The 24,407-nt window shown below is 39.7% G+C and overlaps 1 protein-coding gene across 1 annotated transcript in view; it reads right to left on the bottom strand.

Moving 5' to 3' along the window:
- Window positions 1–2,294: 2,294 nt before the first annotated feature.
- The window catches only part of rel.S (v-rel avian reticuloendotheliosis viral oncogene homolog S homeolog), a gene marked incomplete at its 5' end in the record, with an annotated part of 31,564 nt that continues 9,451 nt past the window's right edge, over window positions 2,295–24,407 (bottom strand). The window contains 19 exon segments of the mRNA NM_001088281.1: window positions 2,295–2,738; window positions 2,740–2,787; window positions 2,789–2,802; window positions 2,804–3,216; window positions 3,681–3,740; window positions 4,173–4,235; window positions 4,389–4,601; window positions 5,482–5,586; window positions 6,675–6,815; window positions 15,505–15,512; window positions 15,514–15,519; window positions 15,521–15,528; window positions 15,530–15,596; window positions 16,749–16,867; window positions 16,869–16,873; window positions 16,875–16,897; window positions 17,950–17,980; window positions 17,983–17,987; window positions 17,990–18,092. Of these exon segments, the coding sequence (NP_001081750.1) occupies window positions 2,513–2,738; window positions 2,740–2,787; window positions 2,789–2,802; window positions 2,804–3,216; window positions 3,681–3,740; window positions 4,173–4,235; window positions 4,389–4,601; window positions 5,482–5,586; window positions 6,675–6,815; window positions 15,505–15,512; window positions 15,514–15,519; window positions 15,521–15,528; window positions 15,530–15,596; window positions 16,749–16,867; window positions 16,869–16,873; window positions 16,875–16,897; window positions 17,950–17,980; window positions 17,983–17,987; window positions 17,990–18,092 (1,658 nt within the window). The 3' untranslated portion in view covers window positions 2,295–2,512.

Raw genomic sequence — 24,407 nt, 5'->3', positions numbered from 1 at the left:
TGTAATCTGAGCCCAGAGCTATGAGTGAGCAGGGAGAGACTCAGGCAGGAAGTGATGTCACACCAAGCTAATATGGCAGCTGCTATCCTTAACAAACAGAGACCGTGTCTAGAGCCGTTTAATCAAGTATGGTAAAACATTCTACAGAAAAAATACAGTGTTCTAGCTTGTACTATTGTGGCTAATCTATTGGCAATAAACTGTCTCTGTAGCTTTCCTTCTCCTTTAAGGCTCTCACATCTACAAGCGGAGTCAGTAACCTCTTTAGAAAAAGCATGAGGCAAAACATCGGAACAATAAATTTACATTTATTTCAAAATATTTGAGGTTTCCAAATAAAAGAGCAATAAATGAAAAAATGTAGTTAATCCCAAATTGTGATTGCTAATTACAAGGCCAAGAAAATGTCCCTGTATAGGACTCGTATATTGTAACCCTAACCCTCATACATGGAGGGATCACACTTTAACAAAAGAACTAAACAAAGTTTCTATTTGAGGGACATTACTGGAAACCTCCGAGATTAGCTATGATTTTCAAATAATGATAAAACTGAGAAAGCAGGTTCATATCACACATAGATTATCACATTTACAAACAATTCAGTAGAAATTAACTTATCAAGGGTACAAAATCTCTGGTACTGTATATATGTATTATATATATATATGTTTATGTAATAAACATTGAACATTTTCATCATGTTATACCCAAGTCCTATAGTCTCTATATGTGTGTATCAATGTAAATATAAAATAGTTCCAGGTACATTCCCAGTGTGGAAATCAATATGGCCGCACCCGCTCCCGGGTATCAGCGATGTCTTGCTTAGCAAATATAAAGAAATCTCCACTCAGTGGCAGAACATTTCAGTGTTAATCCTTCTGGACCAAAGGATACAAAGACCTAAATGGAAATAAACATTTCTAATAAAAGCTAAAAAAAAAAAAAAAGAGTAAAGGCCTAAAAACGGATTAATTTACTTACTGCCTTTTGGCTGCTTTGTTATCAGGAGAAGAAAAAGGTCTAGAGTCGGGTTTAGTATTTGCTCTTTTGCACCCGCTTCCTACTAAACACATTTAGTCTACGGATTGTCATCAAGGAAACTGGAGGGATTTCAGTGGGAGTTTGTGCCCATTAGAGTCTCACAAGCTGAGATATTTCTATAACGTTATATTGAATACAGACCCCCGTGCCCAGGCTTGGATTTGTGTAGGGAGGTGCAGATTTAGGAGTGCCGCCCATGTGTATTGGGGACTGGGTCACACCATTTCACTCGAGCTGTTACAGATTGCTGAGACCTGACTCGAGTGAAAAATAATATTGCTGCTAAATCCTACTAAATGTAAAAAATAAATAGTATTTTGCCACTAAATCTTGCAAATATCATTTTTTTTCTGGAGCTGCACTAGGTTCCCATTTAGGGTTCCCACCCGGCCGGTATTTTACTGGCCTCACCGGTAAAACTCCTGCCAAGGCCAGGATTACAAATTTAGTGGCACTTTACATGACACCTTGGCCCTCCCCCAATCCCCTGGAAAGTTTTGTGCTCCTCCTGGCGATCTGCGTAACGCGGCCCCGCCCCTTTTGTTCCCGTCCCCACCAACCGGTTAAAATTTTAGGAAACGGTGGCCAACCTAGTTCCCTCAGGCTTTCAAAATACTTTAGGGCTCATTTAGGCGGCAAGTGCAGTGAGCAAAGTGCAAATTGGAAAGCAACTGGCGTGTCTTTTCCCCATAATGCAGTGGTTTTTTCCCAGAATGCCAGGAGTATTGCGTTCACAAGTGGGTGATGAGCCGGATGCAAGTGTGCTGTGCGGGACACAATTGTGTCTGACTGGACAAAATGATCACGTAACTCATGTGTGGAATCTGTGTGGTGTCATTTCCAGTGTCTGGTGTGAATGTGCTGCACTACTGATGCGGGGGGCATAGTGAACCCCAGAGCTAACATGTGGCTCCAGAATTCCTCTGCATCAATAGCGCAACTATATGGAATTGAATTGAGGTGCATATTGAAAGGGGCTTTTAGTGCAACGGACTGTGGGTAAATCTACAGGACTGCAAAAAAAAGTTGTTTTTATAGCCTAGACTTTTATACAATGACACAGTCATTACATTTACAGATTTCCATACCAGAAATACTGCATTACGCGCCTCGCTACTGGATAGGACAGGACTATATATATATATATATATATATATATATCTATATATATATATATCTATCTATATATATCTATCTATATCTATATATAGACCCCCTTTTATAAGAAAAGGATATTAAGAGAGCACGGTACTTAAAAACAGTACAAAAGGTCCTTATGATCATCAGCAGATGATACAGTTACATTTATAGTCTATTACTCACATGATAATTTGCAACAATGCTGCCCCTGCATTATGGACTTCAGGGTAAACTTGGGGCCCTGTATCAATGACCCAAACAGCAAATATGGGCCCATATCAAGGAGGTGACAGTTAGCACTAAAAGGCCAGATTGTGAGCAATCGCTAGTCATGTAACATTTCACTTGAACTTCCAAAGTTCTGCAATATGCTTTCAAGTTCGGATTCCACACTGATATAATGGTCATCGCTTTGTACAATGTCTGAGTAGATTTCATGGCCCATAGATGTTCTGTGCGGAGCCACAACATTGGCGTCTGGTAGCCTTGGCTCATTTATTGCTGGGTGGTAACTAAATGGTGTATTAAACATACTATTGGCCTGAACACCATTACACGATAAACTTGAGATACTGGGAGCATTTACTGTACTGGTTGTCATTTGACCCATCTCGCTTATATCCATAGGATTTGCAGGTGATGTATATAAATTCATGTCACATGGGGCACTAGGGCAATTGGAAACCTGCCCACTGCTACTGGCTACATTAAAATTGAAATACGGCTGTCTGAACATATTGCTGCTGTTGCTGGTGGCTACATCAGGTCTTGACTGATTGGGCTCATTGAATGGGAGTTTGTAAGTGTTTGGATGTGATGGAACTGCCCTCAAACTTTCCATGATATTATTAATGGCGCTGCTGTTGGTGCTGTGCATGTTAGTCTGCACGTGAGGGTTCAAAACAGCCAGTTGAGAAAGACTTGAGCTGAAGTTTGAGGTGCAGTCATTATAAACAACATTAGGTGGCCTTGTTGTGGGCTGCATTGTATGGAAACGTTGTCCACACCCTGATGAAGTTGCAAAATGTTCTGCAATAAGAAAAATACAATAAATAGTAAGAAAAAATATTCTTTACATAGCGGATGCCACTAATACAATATTTGGGTCCCAAAGGTGCATTTTACCACAGGGGATTCCTGAGAAACAAGAGCCTAAAGCCCATAAATGTGTCTACAATCCCTTTCTTTTATGGTGCCACAAGGGAAATGTCCTCTTTTGCTCTAAATACAAGAGCCACAGTTGCTTCAAAATGGTTGCCTGGATCTTAGGGTACTGGTACATGGGGCTAATCCAGAACCTTTAAAAAAAGATTGTGATTTATTATCATTGAATGTATTTCCATGGTTACTAATGCCAGCCAACCAGTGACATGAGCACCTGTCATGTGATTTACAATGAAGTCTATAGTGGGATGGTTTCACACTGTTAATAATAAGCATCTACAAATGATTTAGCAATAATAATACGAGATAGCACTAGCCCAACAACATACCTCTCTTAATTGGATTTACATTGAATTTTCCAGGAATTGGTTCACGTCTCTCTTGTATTTCTACAAAACAGGGGAAAACACAGTAATAGTAATTAGCCGACATCCAAGAAACATTGTCACATCAATCAAGGTACCAATGTGTATTTAGTAAGTACCTGAACCCCTGCAGACATTAATCCAACAGCCTGGATACAAATAGTGCCCTAGATTATTAGGTCTGTTCCTTAACACCTCAAACACCCCAAAACTGATGTCACTCTGAAAGAATTGCTGTTGAGTATCAAAGCCCTTAAAGGAGGCAGGGGATAAATCTTAGAACATGAAACGAGTGCTGTTAAAATCTGAAATGTTTCAATACTGCTTTAAATAGATATTATTGTGGACTATCTGTTTGAAATTGAAGTAGAGTCGTGGGTTAGTATGGGGCTCCTTCAGTCTCACACAAGAGTAAATATGATCATGTCAGTCAGCAAATATACCACTAAAACTCACCAAATTTGAACTTCTGCATCACTTCTGAGGTCTTCTGCTTTTTGAACTTGTTTCCATGTGGGTCTAAATAGAGCAAAACAAAAACAGCTGTATCTAATATTCCTGGCGCAAATGGACTCATGACTAATTAAAATCCTTAATGCATATCCATCATCATACCAAATATACTGTGTTTAGCAATAAAGGGAAATGTTATGACATTTAAATAAGCCTTACCTTCTGGGTCAGGTAGGTATCTAAAATCCATAGGTTCACTGACCTCCTGGTCAGAAGGCCTTCGAAGTTGCATTTTTACTGTCACAGCATCAGCGATGGATCGAAGAAATGGGGGCGTTTTGAATACAATGGCTACCTGACGGTGCACATCGGCTTGTCCAAATGTCCCTTTGGCTTCCCAGTTGTCTGTAAAAAACCTGACTTCTATGTCATCTACAACAAATAGAAGAGACAAAAGAAAGTAAATACCATGTAAGTCATGGGGCTATGCTGAAATTGCTTCACCCAATTTTCTGAGGCCTATCCTCTCTATGAAGTCAAAGTTCTATGACCAAGGCCAAGAGTGTATTTTAATGGGCTGCAGAACATCAATGTTAATGCATAAATATCAGTCATTGTTCAACTGCGGAAGACAGGCAGTGCTGGAGTCTGAATGGGGGCAAGGATGGGACTGGGTTAGATAGCTGGAGTCTACACAAACAGATCACAAACCTTTTTGGGGAGGACAATGATACTTCGTTTTATACATTATACTTAAAGGGGAACTATCTCAAAAATTAACATTTAATAGAAGCTTCATCATACTGAAATAAGAGGTTTTCTAAATACAATCAATTAAAAATTCTGTATTGTTTCTGAAATAATCAAGTTCATCTTCACTATTGCTCTCTCAGTCTCTGTTTCTCTTCATTCTCTCTTCATGCAGCAGTTGGGTGTCAGATATTCACTGACAGTTAGATCCAATATATCTTATAGGGGGGCTCCTTTTGCCTAGAAGATGTATTAGAGGTCACTCTATTAAACTCACCAGACATCATGTCTCTCTACATGCAGAATTTGTGCAAAAGGCAGTTATTTTGTTAGATTTTGTTTGTGAACCTGGCATGCAATTGCTCTGCGGTGCCCGTTTCTGCAATTTTTTCCTACTAAGAAACTGAGAGGGGACCGACCCTCCTGACCAGGCAACAGATGTCTCTTTGTGAGGTTTTGGGTGAACAGTGGCTTTACAATGTCCTAATTAAATACCTTTCTGAACTTTATTTATTAACTTTACAATTTTATTTATTAGCTTTACAATGTCCTAATTAAATACCTTTCTGAACTTTATCGCACAGAAGGAATATTTCATCTCCACCATTTACACTTCCACAGTTCTTGTTGACACGGCATATCCTCAGCTCAGCGGTGTTGGGAGCCCCTTGGGAAAGAAAGGGAAACCATTAACCTGTGACTCTTTGTGGAATGACAAAATTCATTGAGAATCATAAAATTCCATCTGTGTGGATTATAGATATAGTTCACTACTCACACCAGTCCCTACACCAATGGAGTTACAGTTTTCCCCTCTTTCATCTAATCATCAAATCTGATAAACCAACTGATCTTTGGCTCTGATTAATCACCTGTAAGTTATCTGGCTCTTTAATATGCCAAAATTCTGATTTATTTTAGAGTAAATGCTGTCAAAGGACACAGAGAAGGGGATAAGATATTGTGCATCATAATCCAAATTTGCACATCTTAAAGCTAATTAAATAAAACAGGTGCTAACGTGTATATGTGTATTTGCCAAAACCAATTAGGTCTTGTTTTCGTTGTCTATATTATTTGTTATGTCTATGCTATATGTTGTGTCTATGCTATATGTTATGTCTATACTATATGTTGTGTCTATATTATATGTTATGTCTATATTATGTCTATACTATATGTTAATAACAAACTGCTGATTATATATTGATGATATTGGCAACAGCACTCACATAGTTTTCTACCTTCCTCAGGCAGCTCGATTAAACAAATAATGACCCCTGAAGATTCTAACATACGACTGGTTTACAATGAGAAGCTTTCTGTATATCTCCTCATAGCTCTTCTTTCAGAAGGTTTAAATTGACCCAAACATATTAACAGGAAAGTGTCCTCATGGCTTTAGAAATAACCTGGTGCTAATTTCATGTTCTGAACCTAAACCCCTGTGGACAATAATGCAACAGTCTGGAGGATGAATGAAAACGGTGCCATAGACTTTCGGGTCTGTGCTCTAACACCTCAAACTCAAAGTCACTCAGGAAGACAATTGTCATTGGAGTATAAAGGTGGCTGACGGGGGGCAGGGAGTTAGTGTTACAATATGCTGTTAAAATCTGAATGTGTTGATTTAAATGGATACTGTTGTGAACTAATTATCAAATATAATGTAATATAATTATAATATATTTATAAAAATACATAGCCATTCCCATATCCCAACCAGACCTCCAGCCACTTATTTTATTTCCTTACGGTTATCGTATATTGGGTTGGATACAACAGGTGTTAGAGCCCTGGTGTAGTTGCCATGTTCATCAGGAAGAAAGACTTGGAGGCACAGACGCACAACATTTAGGTCGTAATCTTCAATGGTGAGCAGCTGTTCTTCTCTCACTGCAAAAAAGAGAAGAAGAAGACGGGTGTTGGCCTGATTTGCAAAGAGCTGCACCTTGTCCTGATGGAATGTTCTCCATGCTCCTATAGGCACAGTATCAGGGCTATGAAAATGGTGGCCTTGCTGATTATGAAGCGTCACGAATTGCCCAGCAAATATATCCTGTATAGGGGACTGGAAAATTGTCAGTTTGTTAGAAAACACTGAGTCATTCATGGCAATGGCAGTTCTTACTGGGATTATTATGTGAATGCTTTTCAACAGCATTTCTCAGAGGTAGAACTGAGAAAAACACCTTTCCAGTGAGGTTTCACATTTAAATTGGGCTCCCACCTGCCCACCAGCTGTCTGTGTGATACTCTCTGTACTTGGGATTATCTCAAGGGGCCGCGGGGGAAACATGTACATTGTACATCAATCATTTCATTGAGACTGACTGTATATAATAATACTATTATGCACTGCTCGTGTTTACCTCTTGTTTTTATTGTCTATATTATTCATTTGGGGCACATGAAGGTAAGAAAACAGAAAAACTGGACACAAAGCTGCAGCTATGTATTCTTCAGTTAATTAAGGATTACTCAAGTTAATGGAGTCATTCTCTGCCATTATTACAATTGACATGTCCAGTGCTCACCGTCTGGATCTCACCATCTGAACAAGTTGCACAAAGACACAGTATTGCTGAATATGCAACCTACGTTACCACTGAAATATGGGCAGGGATTGGTCTGGACAACATCTGACAGGCCACGTTTTAAACATCCCTATCTTCAGAGATATGGGACATATCCAAATTATGGCTAGGCGCTATAGCGTTCCTAGAGGGGGACGGGCCCTGGTGTGTGACGCGCAGCCAGGCCCCGTCCCCCTCCGTACGGCCAAATTCAGTGGCGTGCGGCTCTGCCGGGGGGCCCTGAGGGGGTGCGGGCCCTGGCCCGCTCGCACCCCCTGCTCCCACGGTAGTTCCGCCACTGGCTAGGCGGTCTACCATACATTCCATTTGAAGCAAATAATTCTAGTTTTTAAAAATTTATTATTTTTCCCCTGCAACAGTACATTACACTTTATGGTTACTTAGCTGCATGAATCCAAATTGGTGGTAAAATAATCGTATTGGGTTTATTTAATGTTGAAATGATTTATTTTGATGATTTATTTGTTGAAATGATTTGTAACACACTTATGGTTTGGAGATCCAAATGAGGGTCCCGATCATTGCAGATAATAGATCCCATAGCTGTAATTATTACATTTAAAAGCCCCCTATTCAACATCGCTCAAGGAAGAAACCTATTCGGGGTGAAACGCGTCAGCGGTGATGTAAGTGGAAGCAACACGGACATGCGCAGAGAGATTTGAGGAACGACACGGACATCTCAGCACAACCGCTTACAAAAGAGATACGCCGCGGACATCTCAATATATAAACTGCGGGAGGCACCGCTAGTAGGAGAGGAACGCCGCTTTTGGTTTTAAAAGTGATTTTAAGAGGAAAATATTGTAAGTGCAATACATTTTTATTAATTATAAAACGCTTTCCGACATGCCACTCTTTGTTGTTCAAAGGAAGGATTTGGGGAACAACTTATACCCTTAATATGTGAAACAAACTCTGGTGATCTGTGAGTATAATCAACTACCAGAAACGGGGCTAAAACTGTGTGGGTACCTACCTCTTTTAAGAAACTTTCTCTTCACTAATCAGCACAAGCGCACTATATCTGATGGTGTTTAGAGTATACATGAGACTAAGTTCACTTGCACCAATATTTTGAGGTGGGTTTAATACACTGATCATGTGTGAATGTAATCACATTGAAGCATAATCTTACCAAGAACGCTACACTATATTTTTTCTCCATTTATTTGAGGTATGATCAGTAGCACCTTTTGGAATATTTGAATTCCCCTATTTAACATACAATAGAACCCCAAATTTATGTTTTTCAGGGAACCAGGGAAAAAACATGTAAAATCCGGGAAAATGTAAAATAAGGGAAATGTATTAAAGCCAATTATATGTAAATTATTCCAAATTCTACAACAAAAATCTGTACCCTTTTAAGCAGAATCTGCACCTTATACAGCCGTTTTATTGGAGGCCTGACATTTGTGTTGTGTAGTTACAAATTCCCCTGTGTTTGCGCAATTCTCGCTGTATCTTGTATGCGCACTGTGAAATAATTGTGCAACAGACCTTGCTAAGATGGCATCTGCAATCACAACATACAGGCGAACTTTTAACTCCTTAAGTAATCAGTATTTTGAGCTTAAAATTTAAGCAATTTGCTAGGGAGAGAGGTTTCATAAAAACTATACAAAATGCTAAAACCCAGGAATAGAGCCCATAGAGATGCATTCAAATTGGTGGGACTGCAGAAAAATGGCGTAAAAGACGAGACGTAAGCTTAAGGTTGATGACAAGCTCACATAGGAGAACTAACCATAGTCCCAATGTTAGGAGTGACTTTCAGGCTTCCGGGAGTATTAAATGGAGAAAACAAGATTTGTACCCAAATATGCCTCTAGATGGAAGATGATTTTTGTGTTTGGGGGAGGTGAATGAAAGGCATTGTCTGCACAGATTCCCAGTGGTAATTTGATATAAAATTCCTCCCAGAAGATCTAGTATTGGTATGGTATATATATCTAGAATGCCCCGGTACAAATGGTAATATAAATACAGTGTCACTCCAGAACAATGAAACTGCATGCCAGTCCTACATATAATAGCCCCAGAATGCCTGGTGGGATAATTAGTGCATAATAACCCAGGAATACAGTATATTAGTATATGCAATGCAGACACCATGTATAATAGGAAATTCATGGGTCCGTTGATAGAGGGAGGCTTAACCTTCCCAAGTCTTCATTATAATCCCCCCATGGCCCCAACTTCTGCTTTGAGAAGCACTGCTGGAGTAACGTTATCATCAGAGTAAAAAAAACTACAAATAATAAAAAATAAAAACCAATTGCAAATTGCCTTAGAATATCCCTTTCTACATCATACGAACAGTTAAATCAAAGGTGGACAACTCCTTTAAATCAAAGGACAAGCTAGAACAGCAACGATCTATAGACAGTTTAGTAAACGGTCTCTCTCAGAGGCAGATCTATCAAGGGTCGAATTTCGAATTCATTCGAGTTTTTTAAAGCCCCCATAAACTGCCATAGACTCAAAATTCAATAAATCTAAAATTATTAAAAAAAATAAATCTAATTTTCTAAACTCAGGTAGAAAGGATCGACCCCAAAACTCTAACTGAATTAGAATCAAATTTGATTTGAATTTTAAAAACTTGATTCAAGTTTTTTCCCTGAAAAAACTCGAATGTCATAAAGGCTGCAAACAGCTCCATATTGATCCCATTGACTAGACCAGCAATTTGGCAGGTTTTAGGTGGCGAATAGTTGAATTTCAGTTCTTAAAGGGCCAGCTTATGATAAATCTCAAAAATCCCATTCACATTTTATAAAAAAATTTGAATCGAATTTCAAATTTGAAAGTCTTGGTCATAAAAAATTAGAATTTTCAATTTGGCCCTGATAAATGTGCCCCTGTATCCCATCAGGACACATGAATAAATGGCAGTATATTTCTTGTTATGCTATAAAATTAGGAATGCAATTGAGCGGGTATAGACTCAAGTGTGGGCACTAGAAGCAGCTACAGCCCACCAGTACCTAATGGTTCCACCACAGAAAGTATTGACAAGCCATTAAGAGGAGCAGTCTGAATAAGACAGTGAGAAAGGTGAAGGGATTGCAGATCTACGTTGAACGTGGGAGTTCTTTCCTCTGCCTCCTCCAAATGAGGGGGAATAAAGTAAGATGTGCCAACATTAATACTGCTCTACAGAAGCTCAATTTGTATCTTCAGGTCATGAAGGAGAGCGGAGAAATAGTCGACTAAAGAAACGCAACCAACAGGCAGCTTCAAGCACTGCTTCTTACTGCAGACGTGGGAGCAAAAGCAAAAGAGAAAATATACGGTGTTTATTAATAGGTATTATATTCAAGTTATAATCAGTTTTTCTGACTTATTGAGATGAAGCAGCCCATCATTAGCTCATGACTAGATTATACAGTCATCCTATTGTAGCACTGGTCTATATGGAACAACACTAATGTCAGGCCTCCCTATTCCCTACTTATGTTTCTCATAGGAGGGCCACAACAACAGTCTGGGAACCTCTAAACTGAGGGAAAGAGATCAGTGCGGATGGGAAGGAGCACGGGACTGGTTTGCTTCTCTCTCCATCATGGGATCCATCATTGCAAAGTTTTGTTTTGGTGAATTTTCGGTAGCGACGGCCGCTTTGCCATTAATTTGCCCCTAAGTAACCATAGAGACTAGTATTTGCTTGGGTGTCGCCTCTTCATGGCTGATCCATCTGCAGCCAGCACAGGTTGTATGAGCCAAAAGGCAAGTGTATCAGGCTCCACCGCATGTTGTACTTTGCTTTACTACACGGTCTCACTACATCCCACAGAAGGTATGAAATGGAAAGACTGCAGAAAAAGCCTAAAATAGAGCAGCTCTGTGAAGTGACACAGGAAGTGAAGAAGAAAATGAATGGAGGATACAGAGAAGCTGTGCCCTATGTCTGTGTCTAATGGTTTCACAAATAATCTTTCCATTTACAACAGGAAAGGCTTCATTTCAACAAACCATCAACATAAAGAATACTCTCACCACTATAATTAGCACTAAGAGGCACATTTATCAAGGGTGCAATTTCGAATACGTGAGGTTTTTTTTTTTTTTAAACTCCCCTAAATATGAAATTTGACTAGTTGAAATGTATTAATAAAATCAAATTTTGTAAACTCGAATGAATATAATGGGGTAATAAAACTTTTCTACAGTTGCAGCCGCCATAGCAGTCAGCATTTATGGGTCAGTTATTTGAGAGTATCTGATTAGTTGCTATGAGTTACTATACCTGAGTAAACGTTGGACCAGGTATAGTAAAGGTAAACTACAAACAGTATAAAGTATAATAAGATAAGTAGCGACTGACTGAAGAAGAAGCCTGACTCATGACCTGAGTGGGTCTCAGTTACTTGCCCGTTGCTTTCTACACTTACTAAGTGGCCCATAGTATCAGACATGGATGAAGCTCTGAAAAACAACAATGAAATGCTGTGATATTGCCACAAATTAGTGGATTCATACAGGCCCTGTATTTGTAGATGTAGCAGGGGACAGAGATTTTTTGGCGCTATAGACAGCGCTGCAAAATATGTTGGCGCTATATAAATTCATGTTAAAGGGGAACTCTGGCTTCCAAACCAAAATTTGATAAAAAGGCCCACATAACACAGAAACCCCTAATATTCCCATCACAGTTACCTGTTTCTTCAAAAAGTCTGAATAAATGGCATTTTCTATGCTGAAATCCAGCTGTGTAACATTTCTTCTCTTTCTGCATCATTTGAAATACTGGCAGGGAAGGAGGGACTAAACACTGATGTGACACATTGTACTTACAGACAGCATGCAGGAACTACATAACCCACAATGCATTGCACTGGGATGTTCCTTATTGAAATTACGTGTGCAGGGAATTGTGGGGTTTGGAGGATGCAGGCAGAGGACAGATGGCTGTTGATACAAAGTAATAGTAGTCAGACAGCTCAGCAAAGTAGTCAGACAGATCAGCAGGAGAGCAGGGGGCTGGGCTTAGGGAACTGTCAGAAACCATTAAAAATCATGAAAAGTCTGTATATTTTTTAACTGATGTATATTGCAAAGTTGCTTAAAATTATGTTTACTTTTAAAAAGCTTAAGTTATGTTTTTGTGGAGTTCCCCTTTAAAACGAATACTAATGCAAAATGTTCCTTCCATGGAACAGCTGTACACTGCAGAAATGTGGTGTATAGCATGTGATATTCTTAATGTGCTGTATGCATAACATAGGAACATGGCCCTGAAATGTTGCACTTCTACATTAAATATGAAATGATCTTATTATTGCTGAATTGTGAGCACTGAGCCTATCTGTGGAGGAGTGCCTCTAGTTTGGACTCCTTACAGCTCGTGCACCATAACTGCAGTTCTGCTCTGGTATCAAGAACACTGCGTAAAATACCTACCCAAATGCTATGATTGATCAATGATTCCATTGGTAAAGACTTCCATTGACCCTAGACTAAAAACAGCAATAAGAGAGGTTGCCTGTATAGTACAATCTATATCTAATTGTATATCTAGCTTAATGCAACTGTAATAAATACACAAGGTGACAAAGATAAAAGTGACAAAGGAAGAAAGAGGTTGTGTTCATCCTCGGCTGTGGGAATGACCTGATCTGACATGCGAAGTTAAAGACATTCAAGAACAAAATGGGCTCTATTCCTTTGATGGTGACAATACAACGGAATTATGGGAACAGAACAAAGTAATTTGCTCTATCAGGCACAAGCACAGACACCATCAAGCAAAATCCCCCACACTGCTGTACGTCAGTTCACACTACAGAAACAAAACAAACCCACGAGCTTCATCTGGATTTCTGGTTATCTTTCCACATCACAATCAAGTTCAAATCGGTAATGAAAAAAAATCCCTTCACTCAGTTTTCAAATATTTCACCTACTTTGGCCTAATTGGACTAAAATATTTCCCACCTAACTGCTATGGCATTGTATATTATTTATGATTTCTTTTTATCATGTAAAAGTGCTCGGCTGGTCTAGAGACGGCTAGAAGACAACATTCGCCTTTTATGCGCAGGTCTATTGCACTGAAACACAAGCAATTCTCTTCCTGAAACCCTTTTTGTGCCCAAGTAGAAAAAATGAAGATTAAGGGAGGCCGAGCCTCTCCAAAATAAGATAAATTGCTAAATTTATATATATAGATTCTGTCCCGAAAGAGCAAACATTATTGGTTATGTTAAGTCAGTGATATTTTTATCTAATGGTATTTAGCAGTTTAACATTTAGAGAGAGCTCTTAGGGAACTGATACGATGAATGGGGACACATAGAACCTTCCAAATTTAATTTAAACAACTAAGAATCTAACAGCCCATTTAAAAGTAGGTCGATTGATACATTATGCTATTTATTCTCAAGTTATCGACATAATTGTAACATTGTTTATTTAGATTATTTAAATGTTCAAGTAACTTAATAGAGAAAGTTTGTGGTTACAAAATGTCGTGTTTTTCATTGTTAGTGATATGTTTTAGGGGATATACTTTACGTCTAGTTTTTTATGTGTTTAAATGGGATATTCTTGATTATGAAAGTATTTAAAGTGACATACACAATTAATAATCACAATACGGATCATGTGACCTTACCAGCTGTCTTTTCTCGCTCTTGTGTATATTTAAGGCGGTCTGTGTGTACGTTTTGTTACTTTAAGAAAGGCCTTGGGGAGGCCGAAACGTCAGTCCCATGTAATAAAATTATTTTTTATTTTATATAAGCCCTGTGAGTGCGGATCTTTCTGCAGCAGCAATCCTGGCATATCAATATGATTATATGTGTATATATACCCCAAAAAGCCTTGTAGCAGCCAGGGCAACCATCTTTTGGCCACCATGTGGAAGCAATGGAAATAAACAAAGTAAGCAATAAGCACAGAGGTTTCACTGATTTTGCGCAGACATATGATTGGTGGCTCTGCTTACTGAACAAGGGACAGGAATGTAACCAAGTGAGTGACCTGCAGCTAATTCAGGCTCTGAATATGAGATGTCACTTGACAAAGAGCCAGGAGGCTTGAAACAAGTTGTGCAAAGAATAAAAATCACTTGAGCAGATAAGCCTGCCTCACAGGCTATTCCTTGCCTATACTATAAGGTTTTTTCCAGTTTGAATCTATATCTGGTGTGGAGGTACTACACAAGGAAGAGGCCAACTATTGTATGCATTAGGGTCTAACAGTCACCCGTGTTCATAGTCTCTAGAGTCTACATCATGCTAACAGTTAATTTAAAGGTGAACATCAGTAACAAATCGTAGCTGTCTGGTTGCCACAAATAATAATTTAATGTATTACAAATATAATATATAGTGAATAAAGTACCCCCTCTTGTAAAATATAAGGATATTATAAGTTACCGAGGAGTTTCATGACCATATAAAAGTACGAGGCCGAAGGCCGAGTGTTTTTATACAGGTCATGGAACTCCGAGGTAACTTATAATATCCTCATATTTTACAACTGGGGGTACTTTATTAATTATAATACACAAATTTTAGTGAGTCATGTGACAGAAATTACATCACTACTCACCGTTTATAACTGATGACATCACTACTCACCGTTTATAAGGATATAATTTACAGGATATTCGTGGCTTTTGTGTATTATATATTTATATATGTCACCCAACTGGCTGAACAGGAAGATACAGCTAATATTATTCCACTTCAATGCAATGTAAGGACAGCCCCACAGATTTGCTGGAAACACCACCAACTTGTGAATATAATTTTAGGGGCACCTAAAACATTACATATCACTGAACCTCGTAGTTTACAAATAACAGGGGTATATATATACTAGCAAGTGAAAGTGCTTTGGAATTAGACATGCATTAAGCTGCCAGAGAAGTATGGAAGGAAAGGCATGAAGTCCAATAAAGTCATGAGCATACAGACAAGATATAATCATTAGTAAGTACCAAAGAATTCATTGCCAAAAGGCAGACAACTTACCACCGAAAGGGTTCATTTTGCGAATTATTCGTGCATGGATCGCCTCTCGGACTTCTCTTCGACGAACACATTGAATACCCAAGTTCTGAAAACTGAAAGGACCAATGAAATGTCATTATACATTAACTGGGTCATAATTCTATTTTCCCCATTTCTTTCACAGCAGCTCAGTATATAAATTAATTGTATCTCCGCTTTGAGAGAGGGAGGATTGCTGAACCATGGCTTTTCTTTACGCTTTTTAGCAAGTCACTCCTAAATCACTCCAGCATCATTTTTTGTAGGTTACACAAATGGACAGTTCTCTTTAACTGATGCATTTTTCAAAACACTAATTTTCCCATGACAGTATCCCTTTAACGAAGAAGTAAAAGAGCAGGCTCTGGTGTTATTCACCAAATCACCAAGGCATTGGTGTGGTTGAGGTGTTTATCTGTCATGTAAAGTATATTCCTTTTGTTCACAAAGCCAGCACATTACAGTCAGGATAACAAAAAGCTTGCACTCTACAGAAGAGCACCTTTCTGGTTTAGTAGTTGGAAAATAAAAAATTAAAGTATGGACTAAAATGATAGCTTTCTCTTCATGGTCTGGCCTGCTGGAACTTTGAGCGACACTTTCTGCCAACTGATTTCTCATTGGTTGCATATTTGGCATCCAAGTAAAATCAGAGCACATGGCTCATGGCTGAAGAATATACATTTTATTTCTTACTGATAACCTCAGACTTCCAGTCCAGCATCATCTTAAACTGGCCATACATTAGAAGATTTGCTTCTTTGGCAAAATTAAACCTGCCCGATCTGCCCAATTTTTTTTCCAGATATCGGTCAGGTGTTCCTGTCTGAGCTCCCTATATATAGACATATAACTGGATTAAATCTTCCCGTATGTGGCCACCTTCAATGCGACTAGCATTCAATGTCACCCCTCTCTCACAGTTGGTGCTGATTTGTCCTCTAGCGATGGCACCCTAACTATTGGGTGACAAATGCAATGAACGGTTACTGCCCAACATTTTTATGCATAGCAGCCCATTAGCTTTCTAACTCTGGAACTACACCTGTGCCGAATTACTTGCCATCTGTATACTCTATTTTGGAGCCTTCATTTACTCAAGTGTTTATCTAGCACTTACCTCTATGTAAAGCAAAAAAAAATGTTTATACTCCTCCTAAAGCATTAAATTGCTTTAAGCCTAATCATGAAGAAAACACAAAAAATCCAATGTGTATTATACCCACCACAAAACTGTGCGATCTGAACCAAATTCTAATTCATAATATCCATCCCGGCAATCCTTGCCAACCAAGTCATGGGGGTGAGGTTTGTGGGGTTCATTTTTTGTAACAAGCGTGATCCTCACTATCCCCTTTCCAGTATAATTCATAATCTGCAAAAAACACAAAAACAATTGGCATAAATGGGATGGAATAGCCATAATGATCCCGCCTGCTATAATAAAATATTGAAAACAAATTGGCACAACTATTTGGGCAACATGGGACCATCTGCATCATGCTATTACACACTAGCCATTTCACATTTGAGCCGTGTCTCAATGGGGTGAGTTGTCTACTGTTCTTCCTCTCTTCTCTATGATTAGTAACCTTTAAAGTGGTCTGTGGGGGAGCCAGCACATAAGGTGGGCATCAGTGACCTATAAATGTGCAAAATTCATTGTAACCTTCTGTGTGCCCAAACTAGTGGATAGCAAGATACCTGATGTAATATCATTGCCCTTCTTCAAGCTTGGCTGCCTACAGGTGGCTTCCTGTGTGATCTGTGAGGGAGTGGAACATTTGTGTTGTGCACCTTGTAGGAAGACTATTCCCTTACAGCCCACACTTAATACCGTGAGTTGGTGTGTTGTGGTTGGGGTGTTCTATTGCTCTGCCACCTACATTTGCACGTAGAATAGAACATGAATGAGGCATGCAGAATTCAGAAAAGTATGTCGAAAATCTGCTGACAGCACTATAAAACAATCACAGAGGAGCATGCAGTTCTCCATGAAATGTTTATGAATACAGTCCATATTGCTGCATTACCCTCCACTGATATTTTTATATAAAGACAACATCACATGACTTAAATATCGACATTACTGGATGTCCTACCCCATGAAAGTCATTGTGAGTCTTGCTTATAAATATCCCTTGGTTCTGCATTTATTTTAAGCTCATGGTAAATGTAATAGTGTGTCATGCAGAGTGTGGTTTCTGCAGTGACAGATATACGTACAGTCTTTAGCTCATAGCCATTACAACAAGGGATGTCCAGCCTGAATGACAAAAGCAGAAAGTATATTGTACATGGGGAAGGGTCAGACCTGTGGGCAGTTATAAAGCATGAATTCCAGTTACAGTGCTGGGCCTATTTCATATTGTATGTATATGTATATTACTTGCATAGTTTAGATAAGAATCATCAAATCATTGTTACCTTGATGGATGGGTATGTCCTGTTGTTCTCAGTGCTGCGCTCACCAAGAATACTCCCAGCGGATCGTCCTTCACATTTGTATCTGTATCTCATCCCTCTCTGTCGAGGTTGTTCAAATATTTCAATGTAGGGATCGTTTAAACCTGAAAGATAGGTTTGGTTCATGGATTTTAGAATTTTTTCTCTGTTTCTGATCAGCATTGAGGGTCAGGGCACACCCAGCAGCCGCAGGGTCTGCTTCCTCTGCAGTTACGCCCCTGGTGCTCATATTAGTAAGGGTCAGCTGTTATGGTCACAGTGAAATATAATATTTCAGGTCTACAAACTTCATTGGACAATAAAACATACAACAACATACATGAGGTTTTTTTTTTTTTACTTCTCAACATGATGAATTCTCACACTGCTAGGCCCAAGCTAAGGGAAGGCAGCAGAGGCACCTGCCTAGGACCCAAACATTTTTGAAAAGGAGGACGCCAATAAATTATTCATTGGCGTCCATAACTGTTGATATCCGATTATGTATCAGACACGGTGCTGCACCTTTATATAATGCACTTCAACATTCCACATATGCTGCACCCAAGTTCAGACTTAAAGGGATTCTGACATGATTTTTATAAGGTCGTTTTTATCTCTAAATGACACTGTTTACACTGCAAATAATTCACTGTACAATATAAAATGTCATTCCTGAAGCAGCAAGTGTAATTAGTTGTAATATTGGTGTGTAGGTGCATCTCAGCTCATTTTGCCTGGTCATGTGATTTCAGAAAGAGCCAGCACTTTAGGATGGAACTGCTTTCTGGCAGCCTGTTGTTTCTCCTACTCAATGTAACTGAATGTGTCTCAGTGGGACCTGGATTTTACTATTGAGTGCTGTTCTTAGATATACCAGGCAGCTGCTATCTGGTTACCTTCCCATTGTTCTGTTGTTAGGCTGCTGGGGGGAAAGGGAGGGGGTGATATCACTCCAACTTGCAGTACAGCAGTAAAGAGTGACTGAAGTTTATCAGAGCACAAGTCACATGACTGGGGGCACCTGGGAAACTGACAATATGTCTAGCCCCATGTCAGATTTTAAAATTAAATATAAAAAAATCTGTTTGCTCATTTAAGAAACGGATTTCAGTGCAGAATTCTGCTGGAGCAGCACTATGAACGGATGCGTTTTGCAAAAAACATTATTTCCCCATGACAGTATCCCTTTAAAGGGGTTGTTCACCTTCGAGGCAACTTTTAGTATGATGTAGAGAATGATATTCTGAGACAATTTGGTTTTGATTTTTTATTACTTGTGGTTTTTCTGTTATTTAGATTTTTATTCAGCTGTTCTTTGATTTGCATTTTAATCAATCTGGTAGTTAGGGTAAAAAGTATAGAAGGGGCCTGACTAGAAAGACAATTAACAAAAATTAGCAATAACAATACATATGTAGCCTTACTGAGCATTTGTTTTTTTTAAATGCTGCAAAGAGTCAGAAGAAAAAGGCAAATAACTATAAAACTATACAAAATAATTTAAATAAATAATGAAAACCAATTGAAAAGTTGCTTAGAACTGGCCGTTCTATAACATACTTAAAGTTACCTTATAGGCAAACCACCCCTTTAAGATTTAAAATAGGCACGTCAATTTCAGATTTCATTTCAATTCAATTCCATTGTCCTGCACAGAGCCTCAGACATTTGCTAGAATCTACATAGTCTGGGGTTGGCTGCACCCCATGGATTCCTGGTGCGTGGACACTTATCTTAGGTGCCACCTCCTTGGTCCAGCTCTGCAAAATCAAGTAGTGTGTCCAAAATCAGTTTTAAGCCCAGTAAATATATGTCAAATAGGCACGTAGCCAACTAAGTTACGTTCTAAAAATACATTTATATTTATATTTCCGTTTTTTGTTATTAGCACAGTATGTGAGGTTAGCTTGTGTGTGCAAGTCAGCCCCCCATCAGTAACGAGCAGTACAGGAGCCATGAATGGATGTATAAGGGAACACGAGAATTCATTCAAGCAGCAATAAAAGAGTCCTGTTCTGGGCTTTACACATTTGCTACAATTCCTGACTAAGCCGATATGTAGATTGATATCAGAAGGAAAAAAAAAAAAAAGATATGGGGGGGGGAGCAGGAACTATGTAGTGTAGTGGTAGGGGGTTTTATTATTGGGGGGACTTTAGTTCTCCTTTAACAATAATAAATAGAAATGGCAATAATAACTCCCTTGTTCTGCTGCTCTTCTGATAAATGTCCCTTTATTGTAGCCAAATAATCAGTTTGATCACTGCAATGTTACACTGGTTACACAAGAAGTGATAAGGCACCAGAATTGGCTGGTAAAAATGCAGCAGTAGTAGAACCTTATCTCTCAACATTTTACCCATCAACCCCTCAGGATGGGCACAGAGGGACATAGGGGGGCTCATTTATAAACTGTGCAGAGCAGAATGTTTTGCACAGTGAATATTTGCCCCCTGCTTCAATGCTTGGAATTATATTGGGAGCACAACAGGGGCATTTTGGAGACAACCGACAGGGGGAGTTGATGTGTTTAAACCTAAGTGGAGTAAATCATTAGACTTGTGTTGGGTTTATGTACTGTTACATGTTCCAGGGCTACATTATAGTAAGTGATACTGCCAATGTCATTGGAGCTATAGAGCAGTCTGGGGTCTACATAAGAGAGGCACCAGTTGTATGTCTCTCTGTACAAGCTTATTTGGAAGTGATAGGTCTCTTTAAAAAACAGTAACACCAAAAACATGAAAGTGTTTTCAAGGAATGACAATATAAAAGTGTTGCCCTGCACTGGTAAAACTGGTAGTTTATATAAACAAGCTGCTGTGTAGCCATGGGGGCAGCCATTCAAGCACAGGATACACAGTAGATAACAGATAAGTACTACTATAGTTTATATAAACAAGCTGCTGTGTAGCCATGGGGGCAGCCATTCAAGCACAGGATACACAGTAGATAACAGATAAGTAATACTATAGTTTATATAAACAAGCTGCTGTGTAGCCATGGGGGCAGCCATTCAAGCACAGGATACACAGTAGATAACAGATAAGTACTACTATAGTTTATATAAACAAGCTGCTGTGTAGCCATGGGGGCAGCCATTCAAGCACAGGATACACAGTAGATAATAGATAAGTACTATTATAGTTTATATAAACAAGCTGCTGTGTAGCCATGGGGGCAGCTATTCAAAGCTGAAAAAGGAGAAAAGGTACAGGATACACAGCAGATAACGGATAAATTCTGAATAATCCAGTTACAGAGCTGTTGTGTTTTTTGTGCCTTTTCTCATTTTTTTTGGTGTTACTGTTCCTTTAAAAATCCCTTTATCTCTGCAAACACTTTCCCTTTAATGAAAGTAGTCATTTCCTATGACCCAAATAAATACCTTTTCTCACTAAAGAAGCCACTTTCGAGCGAGATGAATATTTTATTTTATCATGAAGGTAAAGTGGCCGCATGCATGTATAGTGTTACACAAATGTACGGGAAAAGTCTTGCAAGAAATGTGGCCGGACTAGTAAGGACAACATTCTACTGGCCCAGAAATCCACCTGTGCACCTTTAACTGTTTCAGCACAAGATAAAGCTTTGATGGCAGCAGAGAGGTCTCTGTAAAACGGGTATGTAGCAGTCTCTCCCGTAGCTCTAGCATAGGGTATTGTATATGGAGGAAGTGGAAACGATATAAAACCATAAGAAGCTGGTGAAGCTGCTCTGCTCTTTCGTTATATATATATATATAGTATCACAGTAATAACATATATACAAAGCTCTCTGTTCAGTTTTGCAAAGATCTGAAGGGAAACTAGGGGTTAGAACACAGAATATTGCCAATATGTACCTGCATGGGGCTTTTAGTTCAAGGGCCATATTTGATCCATTTCCCAGGTATCCTGAGTTTAACAGACATAGTTACACTACAATAAACTTGCAGAAATCACTTTACTTTTCGGATGTGACCCAGACAGCTCTGTTTTCATAAGGACTGACTGGGTCAAAACTGCCTGCCCTGTTTTCCAAATTAGTAAACCTGGACAAGACTCTCTTTGTGAGCAGCCAATAACCTGCCCTGCCTAGGGTTGACTTTTAGCCCGGTGGAGACCGGTTGGGGGTGGGGCCGTGACGTGCAGGGGGCAGGGCTGTGACGCAGAGGGGGCGGACAGTGCAGTCTGGGGCGGGGCTGTGATGCAGCAATTGGCCGATCGCTGTGTCAATCATAGGGAATCCTGCTCGGTTTTCCTAGTTTGGAAAGCCAGGCAGGAAGTTTTGACCCAGGCAGTCCTGGGCTGTCCGGGTTAAAACCTGACCCGCACCATCACCCACAACTTTACCTATCCCCCTGCACAGACTTACAGAAAAATGGCAACCCTAAGTATAGTGCACACTAGAATAACGTACCCCGGGCAGATGCACAACAGCCGGCACCACAAGGTTAGCAATTTGCCTCCCTGCTAGGGTTGCCATCTGGCTGGTAAAAATGTTATTATTAATAGGGAAAAAAGATTATCAGTACAAACTATAACTAATGAAACAATAAAACCATTAGGATGGAAGTATTCTTGGAGTATTCATTGATCCCCTGGCCACATACAAGTGAATGAGACAAGTGGGTTGCCTGTTCATGCATTTTGGGGGGGAATTAGCTGGGGAAGGCAGGTTTAGCAGAGGATCAGGAGCATAAAGACAGGGACACCGGGTGTTCAGACAAAAACACAGGTTTATTTAGGCAACTCTTCCCAACATAAAGATAGTGGAATCCAGGAACACAGTTGGATTTAACATTCAAGACTTTCCCCCACACTGGAATATTCTGGGCTTCTCACTAACCCTGCTGACTGTCTCCTCCAGGGATACATCCTGCCCCTGTCTCACCTTCTGGCAGCACCTCAATCACTTCTGACTGTCAGTTACCTGCTCATGTCTCCTCTGCACCCCCAAGAGTTCCTAATACAGACAGGTAACCTTCCTACTCCTGCTCAGACCTTCCAAACACTCTCATTACAATTACATTCATAGCCTTCCTGTGACAGGTGAGCTCCAATATACAAACTGGACCAACAGACCTGTTCCTCCCACAACACTAGAGCTTCCAGAGCAAAACCCTTTAATCAGAGAAGTCCTTCTCCTTTAGTCACATCTACACCTCCCACTATGGAGAGATTAAAGGCAAAACACACCTTTTTACACTTTATTTCCTTGGTCTCCACCACAGTGATTAAGAACGTACTTTCTTAGACATTCTATTTACAATAATTTTACCAATAAAATACAGCAGTGATAGAGTGTTTCAAATAAATGAGACAGCTGTCCAACCCTTCTTTCTTTTTTACCGATAGTAAGACTAGTCCCCTCTTACACCGGACAAGCCCCCTTTTATAGGGAAGGTCGGACTTTATAGCTTCAGTTAACATGTGACAAGTGTAATCATTGTATCCCCCGTGAACAAAACCTAGAATATTAGGTAGCATAGAGTAACAGTAAAAGAACTCAGACAGTAGGAGCCCTTACTGACGAGCGTTTTTACCTGCGCTGCCCTGCGTTCCATTTTTCTGCGTTCAGCCGCAGGGGAGCGCAGGAATAGACGCATTACATTTTTTCCAATGGGGCTGTACTCACACAGGCGCGTGTAGGTGCCGAACGCTGGAAAAATGCAGCATGTTGCGTCTCAACCTGCGTTCGGCGCCTACACGCGCCTGTGTGAGTACAGCCACATTGGAAAAAATGTAATGCGTCTATTCCTGCGCTCCCCTGCGGCTGAACGCAGAAAAATGGAACGCAGGGGAGCGCAGGTAAAAACGCCGTCAGTAAGAGCCCTAAATAGTTGCAGAAGCCTGAGCCAGTTTGGCAGTAATGCTGACACAGCGACTATGTGAAGGTGCCTCAGTGTTGGAACAGAATCAGGAGGGGCAAAAATGCTCTATTAAAGTAATCAGGTTTTACAAGGTGCTTTCAAAACTGTAGCCTTCAAATCACAGAGGAACAGAACTGTATCTGGAAGGTGTTACAAAACTCCTGGGAAGAGCACGGGCATGACAAAATCCTGGAACAGACGGCTTCAATCTAAGACAAGACGATTTAATATCATTTATTCATGTAAGTGAAAACTATGACATTAGGCTGGGAATCCCCTGATGTATTGGAGTTTATGATTAAACTGCCCCCTGGCAAGCACATTCTATTGGAAGATAGATCCTGAAGCATCTCTGTCACCCCACTAACACCCCACTAACAGTGGAATGAGACACTAGAACTGGTCCCACCCGAATGTTAATAAACAAGGAAGTCTTCTTTACCATTTACACATGGCACAATGGCCCCAGCATCAAAGTAGCCACTGGCAAAAATGGCCAACAGGCAAGATACTGGGAATTTCCATGAGCTGAATAATTACCTTTTACCCATCTGTCATAAAGTGTAAATGGTGCTTAAAGGAG

The sequence above is a fragment of the Xenopus laevis genome, chromosome 5S, assembly GCF_017654675.1.
Source record: "Xenopus laevis strain J_2021 chromosome 5S, Xenopus_laevis_v10.1, whole genome shotgun sequence".
Lineage (NCBI taxonomy): Eukaryota > Metazoa > Chordata > Amphibia > Anura > Pipidae > Xenopus > Xenopus laevis.
The sequence above is the reverse complement of the archived record's forward strand: the minus strand, read 5'-3'. Positions and strand labels throughout refer to the sequence as shown.